The sequence below is a fragment of the Thamnophis sirtalis genome, unplaced genomic scaffold (assembly GCF_051295495.1).
Source record: "Thamnophis sirtalis isolate CommonGarterSnake01/CBP01778 unplaced genomic scaffold, rThaSir2_p1.2 scaffold_2, whole genome shotgun sequence".
In the NCBI taxonomy this organism is placed as follows: Eukaryota; Metazoa; Chordata; class Lepidosauria; order Squamata; family Natricidae; genus Thamnophis; species Thamnophis sirtalis.
Window position 1 is genome coordinate 85,977,073 of NW_028261382.1, and position 14,836 is coordinate 85,991,908.

Below are 14,836 nucleotides of genomic sequence, written 5' to 3' on the forward strand. Positions count from 1 at the left end.
AGCCCTTATCCGCGGAGACATAAGCGCGAAGGGCTAATCCGCGCCGTTCGAAGCGCTAAGGAAAAACGTGACTCTACCGCGATGACATAATCGCGGAGGGCAAATCTGCGCCTTCCGAAGCACTCAGTACCCTAAACCTAACCCTAAAGCAAATCCCTAAACCTAATCCTAACCCTTACCTTAATTTAAATCGGCTTTCTGCTGTGGCGCCGTTTTAAAGTGCCCTTCTGTTGTTGCGGCGGTGATGACGTTGTGGCTTTAGCGACGCGATTTTATCACCGCTATTTTGACGAGCGCAGTTTTGTCGTGCCACGATGCTGACTCTGTAAACCGCTTAGAGAGGGCTGAAAGCCCTATGAAGCGGTATATAAGTCTAACTATTGCTATTGCTTTTCTGCCAGTCATCACTCAGCAACAAAAATTGCGCAGGCTTTGAAAATTGCACTCCATGCTTGTGCCTAAAAACACAACTTCTACCTATATACTTTACATATTCAAGCAGCCCGAGAGTCCATTCTTAACTCTGTAAAGAGCGAGCTTCAATTTAGTATTGCTACTATTAAGGGTGAGAAGAAGACATCTTTTTATTTCAGTAAACTTAATTTAAGCTCTAAATTGTGGTTTTCTGACTTCCTAATTTCTGGATCACGTCTTTTTTTAAACATAAGGGGAAAAAAAATACCTGTCCCTAATATGAGGAAGTTATGAAAGCAAAACATATCAAACATACCAGCCTGGTAATCATACAGAGCACGGGCACATATTCCTTTTCCTTCTGTGTTAAGGTTTTCTTGGTAGGTATCACTATAATCATAGTTAGCTTCTTCAGGCTGTTCCCAAAACAAAGAAGAGTTAGCGAGACAAAGAATGATATACTGAATCCGAGGTCATCAATCTTTTGATCACAATTCATTCACTAAAACGTCTCTTCCCAATCTTGGCCTGCTCCCAATGTGTGAAACTCAACTCCCAGAACTGCCCAAGGGGCAATAACTAAGGTTGAGAATTTTGAGAGTTGAAAGCAGTGGTGGGTTTAAAATTTCTTTAGAACCCCTTCTGTAGGTGTGGCCTGCTTTGTGGGAGTGGCTTGCCGGCCATGTGACCGGGTGGGAGTGGCTTGCCAGCCATGTGACTGGGTGGGCGTGGTAAACTTGTAAAATGTGACGAAACTCACTTAACAACGCCCTTGCTTAGCAACCAAAATGTTGGCTCAGACACTGGCATTTGAAGCACACAAGTCTTAAAGCTGTCAAGTTACAAGACCCTTGTACCACTAACCCTTTAGAAAAAAAACCCCAGGGGTGTTCAAACTTGACAGCTTTAAGACTTGTGGACTTCAACTCCCAGAATTCCTCCTCTCGCTCTTCATCTTGATGATGTGCGGACGGGCAGGGGGAGGGAGCTGGAACCGGTTCTAAACAGCACTGTAGACTTGTGGAACCTCTTCTATAGAAGAGGTTAGAACTGGCAGGAGCCCACTCCTGGTTGAAAGCCACACATTTGTGACAAGGTGTGACATAGTCAAAGAGAAAGTTGTACTAACAAATCTCCATGCATGTTCTGATGCAAGTGTACAAAACCAAAAACACAAGAGTACTTTATAAAAAATATAATTTATAGAAACATGGCTTCAATTCTGAAGGGATTGATTTAAAAGACGTTTATCGTTCATTTTTGAAGGATTTTTTGGGTAAGATCTGCAATCCAGATATCACTAGCTCACTGGACTTGATCTACATCTTCTTCCAAGGCAAAAATCCATGGAAGAAGTTTTGAACAGAACATGAGCACATACATTTCTTTACCTTGCCTGGTAAGGAATCATTTGGAAACCAACCCACAAGCTCGGAGAACGAACCTTCACCCTCACATTTCATTACTTTCCCCATGAACATCATAGGAAGATAACAAACAGCGCAGCAAAGACATGAATGTTAAGGCGAGTTGGGGCGAGAGAGTTATATTTATTAAAAAACTGATATTGTCCTTATATTAATGTAGGGTTCCCTAATTACATTTACATAAGAAAGCATGCTGGAGAAATGAGGGAAATGGCAAATATAAAGTATTTTTTCTTATCGATATTTTGATTGAAAAAAAAACAGCAAAGGACATAACAACGTTAGCTTGCTGATGCAGTCAAGAAAAATCCAATTTGTATTGATCTTTTGCTAGCAAAAACTAACCTCAGGGGGCTCATCATAGGTAACATGCTGGTTTGGGGGTTCCTCATACACCACCTCCTGTTCTGCTTCTGGTTGGAAGGTTGCAGCTCCTGCCTTGTGGTTCTCCTCCCTGGCAGAATTACCTGAAAGAAGCATTCTCAATTTCAATCCTCAATGTTGAGAAATCAAGACTCATGTTCCAGGGTCATTTCTTCCTTGATTTAATAGCTTCCCCCCCAGTATCTCTTGCTTTCCTTTCAATACAGCTTGTCTTAGCCTGTCTCACTTTGATTTTTATCCTCCCTTCATTCTTTTTACAAGTAACTCAAGGCAGCCAACTTATCTATAACACACCTTCCTCCTCCTATTTTCCCCACAACAACTCTGTAAGGTGAATTCGGCTGAAAGAGAGTGACAGGCCCAAAGTCACCCAGCCAGTTTTCATGCTTAAGGCAGAATTACAATTCAAGTTTCCCCTTCCGACAGCATCTTAACCACTGCACCCACACATTAACCTTCTTACACACAGTGCAAACTCATGGGTTCTCATTTGTATCCCCTTCCTGCAAGCTTTTCCAATGCAGCAAGAAAAAAAGATTGTACCAGGGGCCACATGACGGAAACAAAACACACACACACACACTATACAATACAAGAAGAAATGGAACAGAGAGAGATCTTGTTGGGGCAACAATGGACTTCTCAAGCCTTTGAAGAAAAGAAAGATCACTGAGATGGATGAATGAAGCTGCACATTTCACATCTTCTCAACACAAGAAAATAAGAAGTAAATCCAGGGAAGGTTCATTTTGACACGAGGATGAAAAGAACAGCTGTTAACAAATCTAGCTAATGAAGAATGAGGCACAGATTTGGTTAAACAAAGGCTTGGTAAAGACCTTCTGAGAGCAGGACTGGGGAGAGTTTGGTCATGAGAATGCACCCATAACCTGGGTGCATCCTTGTATTAAAAGAAAGGCATGTAACGTATGCAAGAGGTATAAAGAGTACAGGGAAGCTGTCCCAAGCAAAAAATCTTCTTCAGTGAAATAACAGGAATGAAGCAAATAGCTTGGAAAATGTGGGACTGGAGCAGCTTTCGTAGTCAAATTCAGCCTTTTCACATTGGGAGAAAGCTGTACTATACTCAAAGAAAAAAGAAAATGATAAAACAAGATCTTTATCTATGCTGCTAACGTAACATAAAGTAACATAAAAGTCTTCTATTTTTCTAAAACCTGTTTCTCTCGCACGCTTTCAGGGAAGGGGGTGAAAGTTTCCAGGCATGAACCTGGACACAAAATGGCAGAATTTTAAACTCTCTGGGGAAATCATGGGTTGGTCAAGGGTACTTTTAGGAGAACATTCTGTCCTGTCAAAACCCCTGTTCTGGGACACCTTTTCCCCGCAGGATAGGTTTCATCCCCTACAACTGAACGTGTTCAAACGAGCTCTGGAAACATGGCGTGTGTCAGATCTGTGAATCTGCCATTCTTCAGGGGAAGGGGGGGGGGGGAGAAACCTGATTTATTATACATCTTTATTATATTGTGTATCCTGCCAGGCCTGCAATTATATTCCTGTTAGGATATTTGGCCTGCCACACTTTCTCTTATTTCATTATGCTGTTTCATTGGTGTAGTAGTTGGGAGGGGGGGGGGAATAGAAAGGAGTAGGATTGTGGAATGTATTGTTGTCATTCTTTTCTAGAAGCCAAGATCATCTTTTGTCTCCGCACCTCTGCCGGAAGCAGTTGGGTGTAGATGCCAGCGTGGAAGAAAGAGATTGGACCATGTGATGGATTGTGGGTGTGGGGACAAGATCATGAACTTTTAACTGGGTGGGATTCTGATGTAATTTCCAGAAATGGGATTTTCACAGATGTGCTAAGATGTCTGATTTATTAAACTGGAACTTTAAGGATCATTTTGCCTTGGACTCTGATTTAATTCTACATGATACTTGGAATGGTGACATATATATGCTTATACTTTATTGCTCTCTCCTATTTGTCCTGCATCCTGTAACCATTGATTTATAACCTTTAGCCTGGTTCCTAGGAACTCGGGTATTTTGCTCATCTTTTGGGGAATGTAAGGGGAGGGGTGGCCATGTGGGTTGCATTGCTTGAAAGCCCGGCAAACGATGACCCTGAGAAAGTTCCCTTATCACTTTCTCAGAGCGGCCACAATAACATCTTCACAACCTGCGGATTGGCTGAATCCACACTGGATTGTTCAGAGGGGTTTCTAATTCCTTTTATTCTAATTGTATGGCCTGAGGGTCCTCAGAGCCTGCTTGGATTGCACCATGCTATCACTCCTGTTCAATAAAAGGTCCCCTTTGAAATGCTAAATTTCAAGAGTCTTTACTTTCTGGAATAAGCAGGAGGCTGACCAGGCCTTGGGTTAGAAGGATGGTGGACCTCATGACTGGTGGTCTTCTAATGGCTCTTTTTGGTCTGGCCCTTGGCAAGTGGGTTGTTGTGTTAGTTTAACAGTGTTAAACGTACTGCACAATTTATTTTTTACTGTACGCCACTCACGAGTTCTTTGTAGAGTTGGGAGGCCTTATAGGTTTCTAAAACAAGTAAATAAACCAAATAAACTTCCGGTGTAGCAATAGCAATAGCAGTTAGACTTATATACCGCTTCATAGGTCTTTCAGCCCTCTCTAAGCGGTTTATAGAGTCAGCATATTGCCCCCAACAACAATCCGGGTCCTCATTTTACCCACCTCGGAAGGATGGAAGGCTGAGTCAACCCTGAGCCGGTGAGATTTGAACAGCCGAACTGCAGTCAGCTGAAGTAGCCTGCAGTGCTGCATTTAACCACTGCGCCACCTTGGCTCATCTTCCAACTGGGATGCCAGGGGAAAAGAAGTCAGAACTACCATTGGCTATTTAAAAAAAAAAAAACACCTCTTGCTGTTTAAAAAAAGGCAATGTAAACAAGGAACAGAAATCACAGGCTCTCATATAATATTTTTACCAAGTTCGGGAACAGGAAAAACTGGAGGTGTGTCGTGAGCAGACGAACGAACAACAGGAGGAGGAACATCTTGCGTAGCAGGTGGGAGAGGGGAGGCAGGACTCTCCACCTGGTTTCTCCCTTGAAGGAAAGGGCTCCGTAACTTGCCTAGGAAAGGAGCCAAGTCAGTCCAGAACACAAAGGGCCCATGTCTCTTATACAGCAAGGAGTCCTTGGCTCAGCGGCTCAGCTACTGCCAAGTTCTATCCATTTCTTTCAGAAGGATAACAGTCTTTGTGATTTGTGCACGGAACTACAGGAAACCCACAACTTAACATTAGTTTAGTGCAGGGGTGTCAAACTCGATTTCATTGAGGGCCGCATCAGGGTTGTGTTTGACCTTGGAGGTGTGTGTGCTTGGGGGTGGGGGGCGTGGCCAGCTTGACATCACTCCTGTCAGGGGCGCCTGAGGTGGCCTTTGCACTCTGCCAGCGAAAATAGGCTCCAGAGCTCCGTTTTCGGCTGCCACAGCTTCCCTGCAACCCTCTGGCAGTGAAAATGGAGGTCGAGAGGGCCGCACATGCCTCTCCAGAGTTCCATTTTCACTGGCAGAGGGTTGCAAGAGACCGTGGCAGCCAAAAATGGAGCTCTGGAGCCTATTTTCGCTGGGGCCTGTTTTTTCCTGGCAGAAGCACTGCAGGTCAGTCCTTCGCTGTTTCCAGGATGGCCCCGTAGGGCAGATCTAAGTACCTCAGATCTGGTCCCTGGGCCTTGAGTTTGGCACTCCTGGTTTAGTGACTGTTCAAAGTTATAACTTTGAAGTGTCTGGAAAAAAAAAGTTATTTATGCCTGCTTTCCACACTTACAACCGTTGCAGCATCCCCATGGTCACACAATCAAAATTTGGACACCTGGCAACTGACTCATATTTATGACGGTTGCAGTGTCCTGGGGTCAAGTGGTCACCTTTTGCGACCTCCCGACAAGCAAAGTCAATGGGGAAGCCAGATTCACTTTAAGAACTGGGTTACTTACTGCAGTGATTCATTTAACAACTGTGGCAAGAAAGGTCGTAAAATGAGGCAAAACTAACTTGATTGTCTCCCTTAGCAATTGAGCAGTGGGCTCAATTGTGGTTATAAGTCAAGACTATCTGTACTGGTAGTCCTCAACTTATGATGACAATTGAGCCCAAAATTTATGTTGTTAAGTGAAAAAATTATTAAGTGAATTTGTCCCATTTTACGACTTTTCTTGCCACATTTGTTCAGTGAATCACTGCAGTTGTTAAATTAGTAACATGGTTGTTAAATGAATCTGGGTTCTCCATTGATTTTGTCAGGAGGTCACAAAATGACCCCCTGAACACCGCAATCGTCATAAATATGAGTCAGTTGTCAAGCATCAGAATGTAAATCACGTGACCACTGGGATGCTGCAATGGTTATAAGTGTGAAAAATGGTCGTAAGTCACTATTTTCAGTGCTGCTGGAACTTCGAACGGTCACTAGATGTACTATTGTGAGTCATGGACTACCTGTAATCAAATTAAACCATGCATGCCATCGTGGCACGACAAAACCGCGCTCGACTAAAGCGCGCCCGATTAAACCGCGTCGCTGACGTCATCAGCAGGGCGACAACAGCGAGCGCGGAGAAAGAAGGGCGCTTTAAAAAGCGCTTTGAAAGCAAGCCGATTCAAGTTAAGGTAAGGGTTAGGTTTAGGGTTAGGTTAAGGGTTAGGATTAGGTTTAGCGTTAGGTTAAGGGTTAGGATTAGGGTTAGGTTTAGGATTAGGGGGGTTAGGTTTAGGGGTTAATTTTAGGTTTAGCGTTTACAGCGTGCTTTTTTCTCCGCGCTGTTGTCGCGCTGTGATGACGTCAACTACGCGGTTTCGTCGAGCACGCTTTAGTTGAACGCGGTTTTGTGGTGGAACCGCATGCCATGCATAAGTTCTTGAACTGCATTAGCCTGCATCAATCAAGTTCTAATGATGGTTATATTACGATGCAAGATTTTAAATTTTCACAATGTGTTTGGTGGAGGATAAAGAAAATGTTCTCAGTTGCCAAGGTCACCTTCTGAAATTCTCAGCCCTCGGGGAAGCAAGCGGTTCCCCTTTCCCTGTGCCTTCCTCCCAGTCTAGGAGTGCTCCATAGAATACCTGGCTGGGAGCTGATGGTGGCTGCTCCCTCTGTAGAAATGGACCTCTCCTTCTGTTTGAAGATCTCGCGAGGATTCACTGACCGTTGAGCTACTAGTGATGCGGCTTCCTAAAAAAAAACAACCAAAAGGATAACTGAATCCTGACGAAATACGAGAAGCATGGAAAGGGAGAGGGAAGAGCAAGACACCACCAATGCCCAGCCTTAGCATGCAAGGGGGAAAGTGCTGCCTTTGGCTGCCTGCATATCTTACTAAATGTAAAAAAAGAAAAAAAAATCTTACTAATAACCAACAAAATCCTTTCCTCAATCCAACGCTGCCAGATGTGTTGGGCGACACAGGAACAAATTGTACAATCCCTACCGAGAATAGCCCCCGACCATGCTGAAGGCGGATTAAGAGAGGATTTGGGATAATCAATAAATCATTCAGCAGGAAAAGCTCAGGATGCCGGCATCCAGGCCTTCCGAAAAGCCGTCAAAACCTGGCTTTGCCGGCAGGCCTGGGGTTGATGAGTTCCCCTCCCCTCTCGACCTGTGTGGTTGTGTGATTCTTGGCTATTTTAACTACTTGTATTGTGTTCTATGTTTCCCTTTACCCCTTGAGTTGTTCGCTGCCCTGAGTCCCTCCCGGAGAAGGGCGGCATACAAATAAAATAAATCTAAATCTAAAATCTAATCCATCAAAAAGGTTTTATTTGTTGTAGGTATTCACACCAGGGCAGGGCAGTGGCTCAGCGGTTAAGACGCTGGTCTTATCGCTTGGAGAGCCAGCAGCACAGGTTCGAGACCTGAGCACCATGTGACGGTGAGCTCCGGTCCTCACCCCGGCTCCTCCTAACCTAGCAGATCGAAAGCATGCAAATGCGAGTAGATAAATAAGTACCACTTTGGTGGGAAGACAACAGTGCTCCTCCGGGTTCCGTCCACCAGCCAATGCCATCTGGCTACTACCCGGGGGAGGGCCTTCTCTGTAGCAGCTCCGGCCCTTTGGAATGAACTCCCCGCGGAGATCCGGACCCTCACCTCTCTCCAGGCCTTCCGGAAAGCCGTCAAAACCTGGCTGTGCCGGCAGGCCTGGGGTTAATGAGTTCCCCTCCCCTCTCGACTGGTATGGCTGTGTGATTTTCGTGTATTTTAATTATGTGTACTGTTGTTTATGTTCCCTTTCCCCTTTGAGTTGTTCGCTGCCCTGAGTCCCTCCTGGAGAAGGGCGGCATACAAATAAACCAAAACTAAACTAAACTAAACTAAACTCCATGAGGCCATGCTGGCAACGTAGAAATGTCATCAGACACTCGTGACTCAATGGCCCTGAAAATGAGATGAGCACCAGCCCCTATAGTCAGAAATGACTAGCAGAGTAAAATCTGCAGGGACTCCTTTGGACCTGTCTCTATCTCCGTCCTAAACTGGGAAGTTAAAAAATATCTACCTACCAGCCAAAGCAGGACTAGTATGGGAGATTACAGTCTGTAACATTCAATCAAGAGCTTTCATCTTTCAGCAGATTGATTGGGGATAGATGGGAAGTATTGGAGAAAAATAATAAACATCCACATCCTTTCGCTAAAATCCAAGACCACGATCCTCAATTATTCCAAAGATAAAACAAGCATCCGAAAGGTGCTTTTTCAAGAGGCAACTGGACTGCCTTTTGTTTTTCCTTGAAGATGATTTGCTTCTCATTCAAGAAAGCTTCTTCAGTTCTGAACTCAAAAAGAAGCTTCTTAGATGAGAAGCGAAATGTCTTCAACGAAAAACAAAGAAAGTCCAGTTGCCTCTAAATAAAGCACCGTTGGGACAATGCAGACCAGAATTATTGAGAATCTGCATAGACATAAAGCAAGCATCCCAATGGTCATTGGATACGTTGCATATGGATACATACCTCTCTAGATACTGCAAAAGACATGAAGGCTTTGGGTCAAAGTATCACTGGTTCATTATAAAAATAGATTTAAGTGGGATATCAAGGCTTGCTTGAAGATACCACGTGAACTCATTGTACAATGCACTTTTTTGCAAATTGCCTTCACTACATATGAGAGATACTGCGTGAAAGGATGAAGGAAGGACCCTGTGGACAGCACTAGTCTTCCACTATGGAAAAGATTCAGAAGGATCAAGGAATTACAAACAGCTAGTCAGGAGGAGGAAGACCCTCACAAACCAAGAGACGCAGAATGGAGTTAGTGAGAAGGTGTTCTTCTCAAGCAGTGCAAAGTCAAGAAGAAAGCAACCATATTTCTAAAATTAAATCCCCCCAGGGAATTGGCCATATCCTTATGGGAGACCCATAGTAGAACAGGAAGGAGAACAGAGTCAAGTTACCAAGAATCCCACATGCAAATGGATGAGTCTAAATCAAGATTCCATAAAAAGGTAAAGGAAATAGCCAAGAAAGTACTGCCATCAACTGGGGGGTGGCGGTGGGGGAGATCTATTTGATGACATTGTGAATAGAGAACAGGGTGGACAAAAGTCCTTAAGGAAATTCAGCTCCAGATTCATAGACTAGCAAAACCTTCTTCAACCAGTCACCTGTAAACTATTGGTTGGCTAGCAACCATGAAATTTATTTATTTATTTATTACTTATATACCGCTTCATAGGGCTATCCGCCCTCTCTAAGCGGTTTACAGATTTTTTTTAGCAAATTGAGTCAGCAACTTGCCCCCACAGTCTGGGTCCTTATTTCACCCACCTCGGAAGGATGGAAGGCTGAGTCGACCTTGAGCCAGTGAGATTTGAACCACTGAACTGCAGATCACAGTCAGCTGAAGTGGCCTGCAGTACTGCACCCTAACCACTGCGTCACCTCGGCTCATTGAAGTGGTTGAAAAGCAGATGAAACCAGATAAATTTCCAAGAATCCCTAGCATTGGCCACATAGAGCCAGGAATCCTGGTAAGACAGCTAGTTGGGAATTTTTTAGCAATGAGGTATATACAGGTCATCCTCAATTATGACAACAGGGACCAGAAAATTCATTGTTAAGCAGAGTGGATAATTAAGTGAAGCATCACATAAAACAGCTGATCACCTTTCTGCCCACTGTCATTAAGTGAATCACCTCTGGTCATTAAGTGAGATGCCATGTGACCTCTGACCTCTTGATGGCTTCCCCATTGACTTTGCTTATCGAAGCCAGTGGGAATGACGCAAATGGCAACACACGGCTGCAGGATGTTGCAAGGGTTAAGTGCGAGATTGTGGCCAACACTCAGATTGTGATTATGAGATTATGAGATTGCGGGGAAACTGCAACGGTTGTTAAAGGCAAGGAATGGGTGACAAGTCATTTCTTTCAGTGCAATCCTAACTTCGAGCAGTTACTAAACCTGGGTACTGACCTGGGTACTTGAGAGACCGCCTGCTGCCAATTACCTCCCAAAGACCCATTAGATCAAACAGATTAGGCCTCCTCCGGGTTCCGCCTACTCGCCAATGTCATCTGGCTACTACTCGGGGGAGGGCCTTCTCTGTGGCGGCTCCGGCCCTTTGGAACGAGCTCCCCGCAGAGATTCGGACCCTCACCTCTCTCCAGGCCTTCCGAAAAGCCGTTAAAACCTGGCTGTATCGGCAGGCCTGGGGTCGATGAGTTCCCTTCCCCTCTCGAATCGTGTGGCTGTTGGTTGTTTTAAATTCCCTTGTACTTTTTTGCTGTAGTTCTTTGTGTTTCCCTTCCCCTCCCTTGGGTTTGTGCACCGCCCTGAGTCCCACTGGGAATAGGGCGGCATATAAATAAAATGAACTTTGAACCTTGAACCTTAAACAAATGTTTGTTAAATGAGGACTATCTGTACAGGTAATTCTTGACTTAAAGCAGTTCATTTCCTGACCGTTCCAAGTTACAACGGCACTGAAAAAAAGTGACTTATGGCCATTTTTCACAATTATGACTATCTTACTTCCTGGATTTTTCTAGAGAGAGTAGAGGAAGCGAACTTCTTCCTTTCCCAACTTGTACACAGAAATCAACACTGCTGGCAAAGGGATCACAAATCCATTTCTAGGTCATTTTTCAACAAAAAGCCGGTAATAAAAAAACGTGGGCTGCTAATTTTGGTGGTTTATTTACAATGGCAGAAAGTGAGAAGCACAGTAACTCAGTTGCAGCCATGATTTTAATCACATCTTGGACACAGGAATGGGGCAAGGCTTTAGTTACAAAAAATATGACAAATTTATTACTTTGCCTTTTTACCTTCAGAAGCAGGCAAAAACTTAATTGAAAGAGATGACAAGCGATGAGTATAGCCCAGGAAATGAGGATGACTTTTTTTGTGACCATGATCCAAAATATTACAAAACAACCAATGACAAGGTTCTTAAGGGGGAAAAAAAATGCAAGATTGAGCAGACAGTAGAAGAAAATGAACCCCGAAAACAGTAAACAATCGCAATCAATATTTAAAGTTATCATTAGAAGGGAGAGGTTTTCTTATCAGCAGAAAGATCAGTCCGGTACTTTCTTAGTTACTGGAAAACTGTGTATGAGTAGAGATTGCCTTCAGATGTACCAAAATCAAAAGAGAAACAAGGACGGAAGAATTTATGTATCTGTATTGAATATAAATATTCAACCTCCCTATGGCAGGAAGAGGTGAAGCAGATACATGAAGATCCTTCTGGGTTAAATTGTTCATACCTGCCAGCTACAAGAGTGTCCGTATTAAAACATGCAATGCTCATTATGATGCATGCAGTGCAGTGCATTGCATGCGCAGAGAATGCAGTGGGATTCTTGAGTTGCAGTTGTTATCCAGAAAGTCACCAGTTATCCCTGCTTTGATCTCATAGGCACCAAGAGATGAAGGAGATAGAAGTGATACAGAGAATACTGCATGCCAATAGACTGTGAAGAACGCGGACAGGTTGGCAAGGAATTTTATCCCGTGTACCTGAGCTTTCTCCACAGACTCACTCCTCCGTGGGAAACCTTTCTTGTTGCGAACTTCTTCTTGCTCCTTCTGTAACAAAAGATGACCCCTTACACTTATGGTGAGGTCAACTAGAGATGATGGCACCAAGGTGAGGGGAAATAAAGACTCTTGGCTTTCACTGATGATGTTACCTAGTGGGCTAATGATATGTCTGCAAAAAAACCATCAAGCTCAAAACAGCACCAAAGACGCCACAGTTCAATTCTGAATATCAATATTCAATACAAATATTTTCATCTACTGAAATCTTGGCTTTGTTGAAGAATGTTAAGGAACAGCTCTTCCTATGGACCAATGACTCAAGTTATTCAACTGATCAAAAATAAGCAACTGATGGCCAGAATTCCACTTCTACATACTATATTTTAAATTTGGCGCAAATTAACGGCAGAAACAGCATTTGTGTCTTTATGACAGCGCTAAAAGATCTCAGAACTTGCCTAAGGAATTCTTCGCTATCTTATGTCATCTTCATAAGCAATTCCATCTTCAGAAATCTCTTGTTAAAAACAGAGAGAAAAAAAATGCGACCATTTCCAACCTCACCCATTGTTGTTTTTCTTGTTCTCTTGGGTTGGTTTCCTGTTGTTGCTGGAATTTCCTGCACATTAAAAAAAAAAATCAAGAGCTGTGGTTTAACAAAAATTATGCCATTCAGATCTTAAATTTCTAAACTTAACTGTATCCTTCATCGTACTTCTAATTTAATCTGATGGTCTATTCGCAACAAAAAAATACATACAAGTTTGTACCCATCCCCATTACCAAAAAGGGAGGAACAGAACTAAACCTGTGATATCAGAACTATAATACTGCAAGAACTTTATTGGAAGCAAGCAGTTTTTTTTCCCTGTTGCTGTGGAATATTTATAGAATTCTATTCCAAGAGATTTACCATTTAGCACAGCAAAGCCCTCAAGGACAATTTTGGCTGATGCCACTATGAAAAATATGCTGCAACTCCATTTTCATTATAAATTTCAAAATGTTCTTCTTTTAATTCAGAAAATTTAAAAATACCGTATTTTTCAGAGGATAAGATGCACCTTTTTCCCCTCAAAAACAGACTGAAAATCCGGGTGTGTCTTATACATTGAATACAGCATTTTTTCTGTCCCAAAGCCCCGTCCCTTCACAAAATGGCAGTGCATACCCTTATGGAGGCTTTCAGAGAGCTCCTGGGGGATGGGGAGGGCAGAAATGAGCAAAGAATGGGCTGTTTTTGCCACCCCCCCAGCCCCAGCAGCACTCTATAAGCCTTCATAAGGCTATGCATGCAATTTTTTTGACAAAAAACGGGCCATTTTTTTTTGCTCATTTTTGCCCCCCCCCCCCCGGCAGCACTCTGTAAGCCCCCCCCCCAAGGCTATTCATGCCTTAACGGGCCATTTTGGGAGGTTTGCAGAGTGCAAAAACTCCCCTCCCCCCCTTTCGGAAAGCTCTTTAGTTAGAGTGATTGATGAGAATTACATTGGTCAAGTGGTGTGCCAGCAGAAACAAATCTTAGGTGCTGCAGGTTGTCAGTGATTTCCTTCTCCATCACATGGATAAATACACCTGAAAACATCTACCTACCTACTCTCTCTCCCTACCTACCTACTGTATTTCTCTCTCTCTCTATCCCTCTCTCTACCTACCTACCTACTATCTATCTCTCCCTACCTACTGTATTTCTCTCTCTCTCTATCCCTCTATCTACCTAACTACTCTCTGTCCCTACCTACCTACTGTATTTCTCTCTCTCTCCCTCTATCTACTTACCTACCTATCTACTATCTCTCTCTCCCTACCTACTCTCTCTCTCTCTCTCTCCTTCTCTATTTACCTACCTGCCTACCTACCTACTCTCTTTCCCTACCTTCCTACTGTATCTCTCTTTCTCTCCCTCTCTATCCCTCTATCTACCTACCTACTTTTTAAAAAATTTGCCTCTTCAAAACTTGGTGTGTCTTATACTCCGGCGCGTCTTATATTCCGAAAAATACGGTATATCTCTGTAGTCTTTTAAGGCAGGGGAAGCCTTTGTGTTTTTGATTCCTGGAAAATGTTTGGAGCAGACCATGCAGTTTTCTTAGCAAAGTTTCTCAGAACTGGCTTGACATTCATTGCCGGCTTCCCAGGGCTAAGAGAAGTGACTGGCCCAAGGTCACCCACTCATAGTCTTCCGGTTTCTAGCGTGATGCCTTGACCACTACACCAAACCGGCTCTCCTTATCTGTAATATAGCATCCTAGAATTTATAAATATAGCCAATAAACTGTCAAAATCTTTCTATATTTTTTTTATTGAAAGTTAACTCTAAAAGGAAGAGTTAACATCACTCAACTGAACTGTCTTGTTTGATTCTCAAGAATCTTCAAAAATGCAGAAATACGGGCTTAACTAAAGTTAACAAATTCCACACTCAGCTAGGAGCTCAGTTCCACACTTGTGGATTTCGTTTTAATTTCACAACAACCCAATAATTCTATGACTGACAATCAATGACCACACGTGGGCCCCAAACATATATGGCTGATGGCTCTTGGAATTCATTCTATTGTTTCATAATATTTTCTAAATCAACCCTTAAAAAAAAATAAAAACAA

General features: G+C 43.2%; 1 protein-coding gene across 2 annotated transcripts in view; it reads right to left on the reverse strand.

Moving 5' to 3' along the window:
* DBNL (drebrin like) overlaps window positions 1–14,836 on the reverse strand; it is a 33,693-nt gene that overhangs the window by 3,349 nt on the left and 15,508 nt on the right. Inside the window, exons 8-13 of one of the 2 annotated variants that reach the window (XM_087706284.1) lie at window positions 12,795–12,849; window positions 12,207–12,275; window positions 7,299–7,407; window positions 5,156–5,302; window positions 2,187–2,308; window positions 731–830 (exon numbers count right to left, since the gene is read on the reverse strand). In XM_087706284.1, the coding sequence (XP_087562410.1) occupies window positions 731–830; window positions 2,187–2,308; window positions 5,156–5,302; window positions 7,299–7,407; window positions 12,207–12,275; window positions 12,795–12,849 (602 nt within the window). The remainder of the gene's footprint in view (window positions 1–730; window positions 831–2,186; window positions 2,309–5,155; window positions 5,303–7,298; window positions 7,408–12,206; window positions 12,276–12,794; window positions 12,850–14,836) is intronic. The other variant, XM_087706285.1, reaches the window with a different exon arrangement.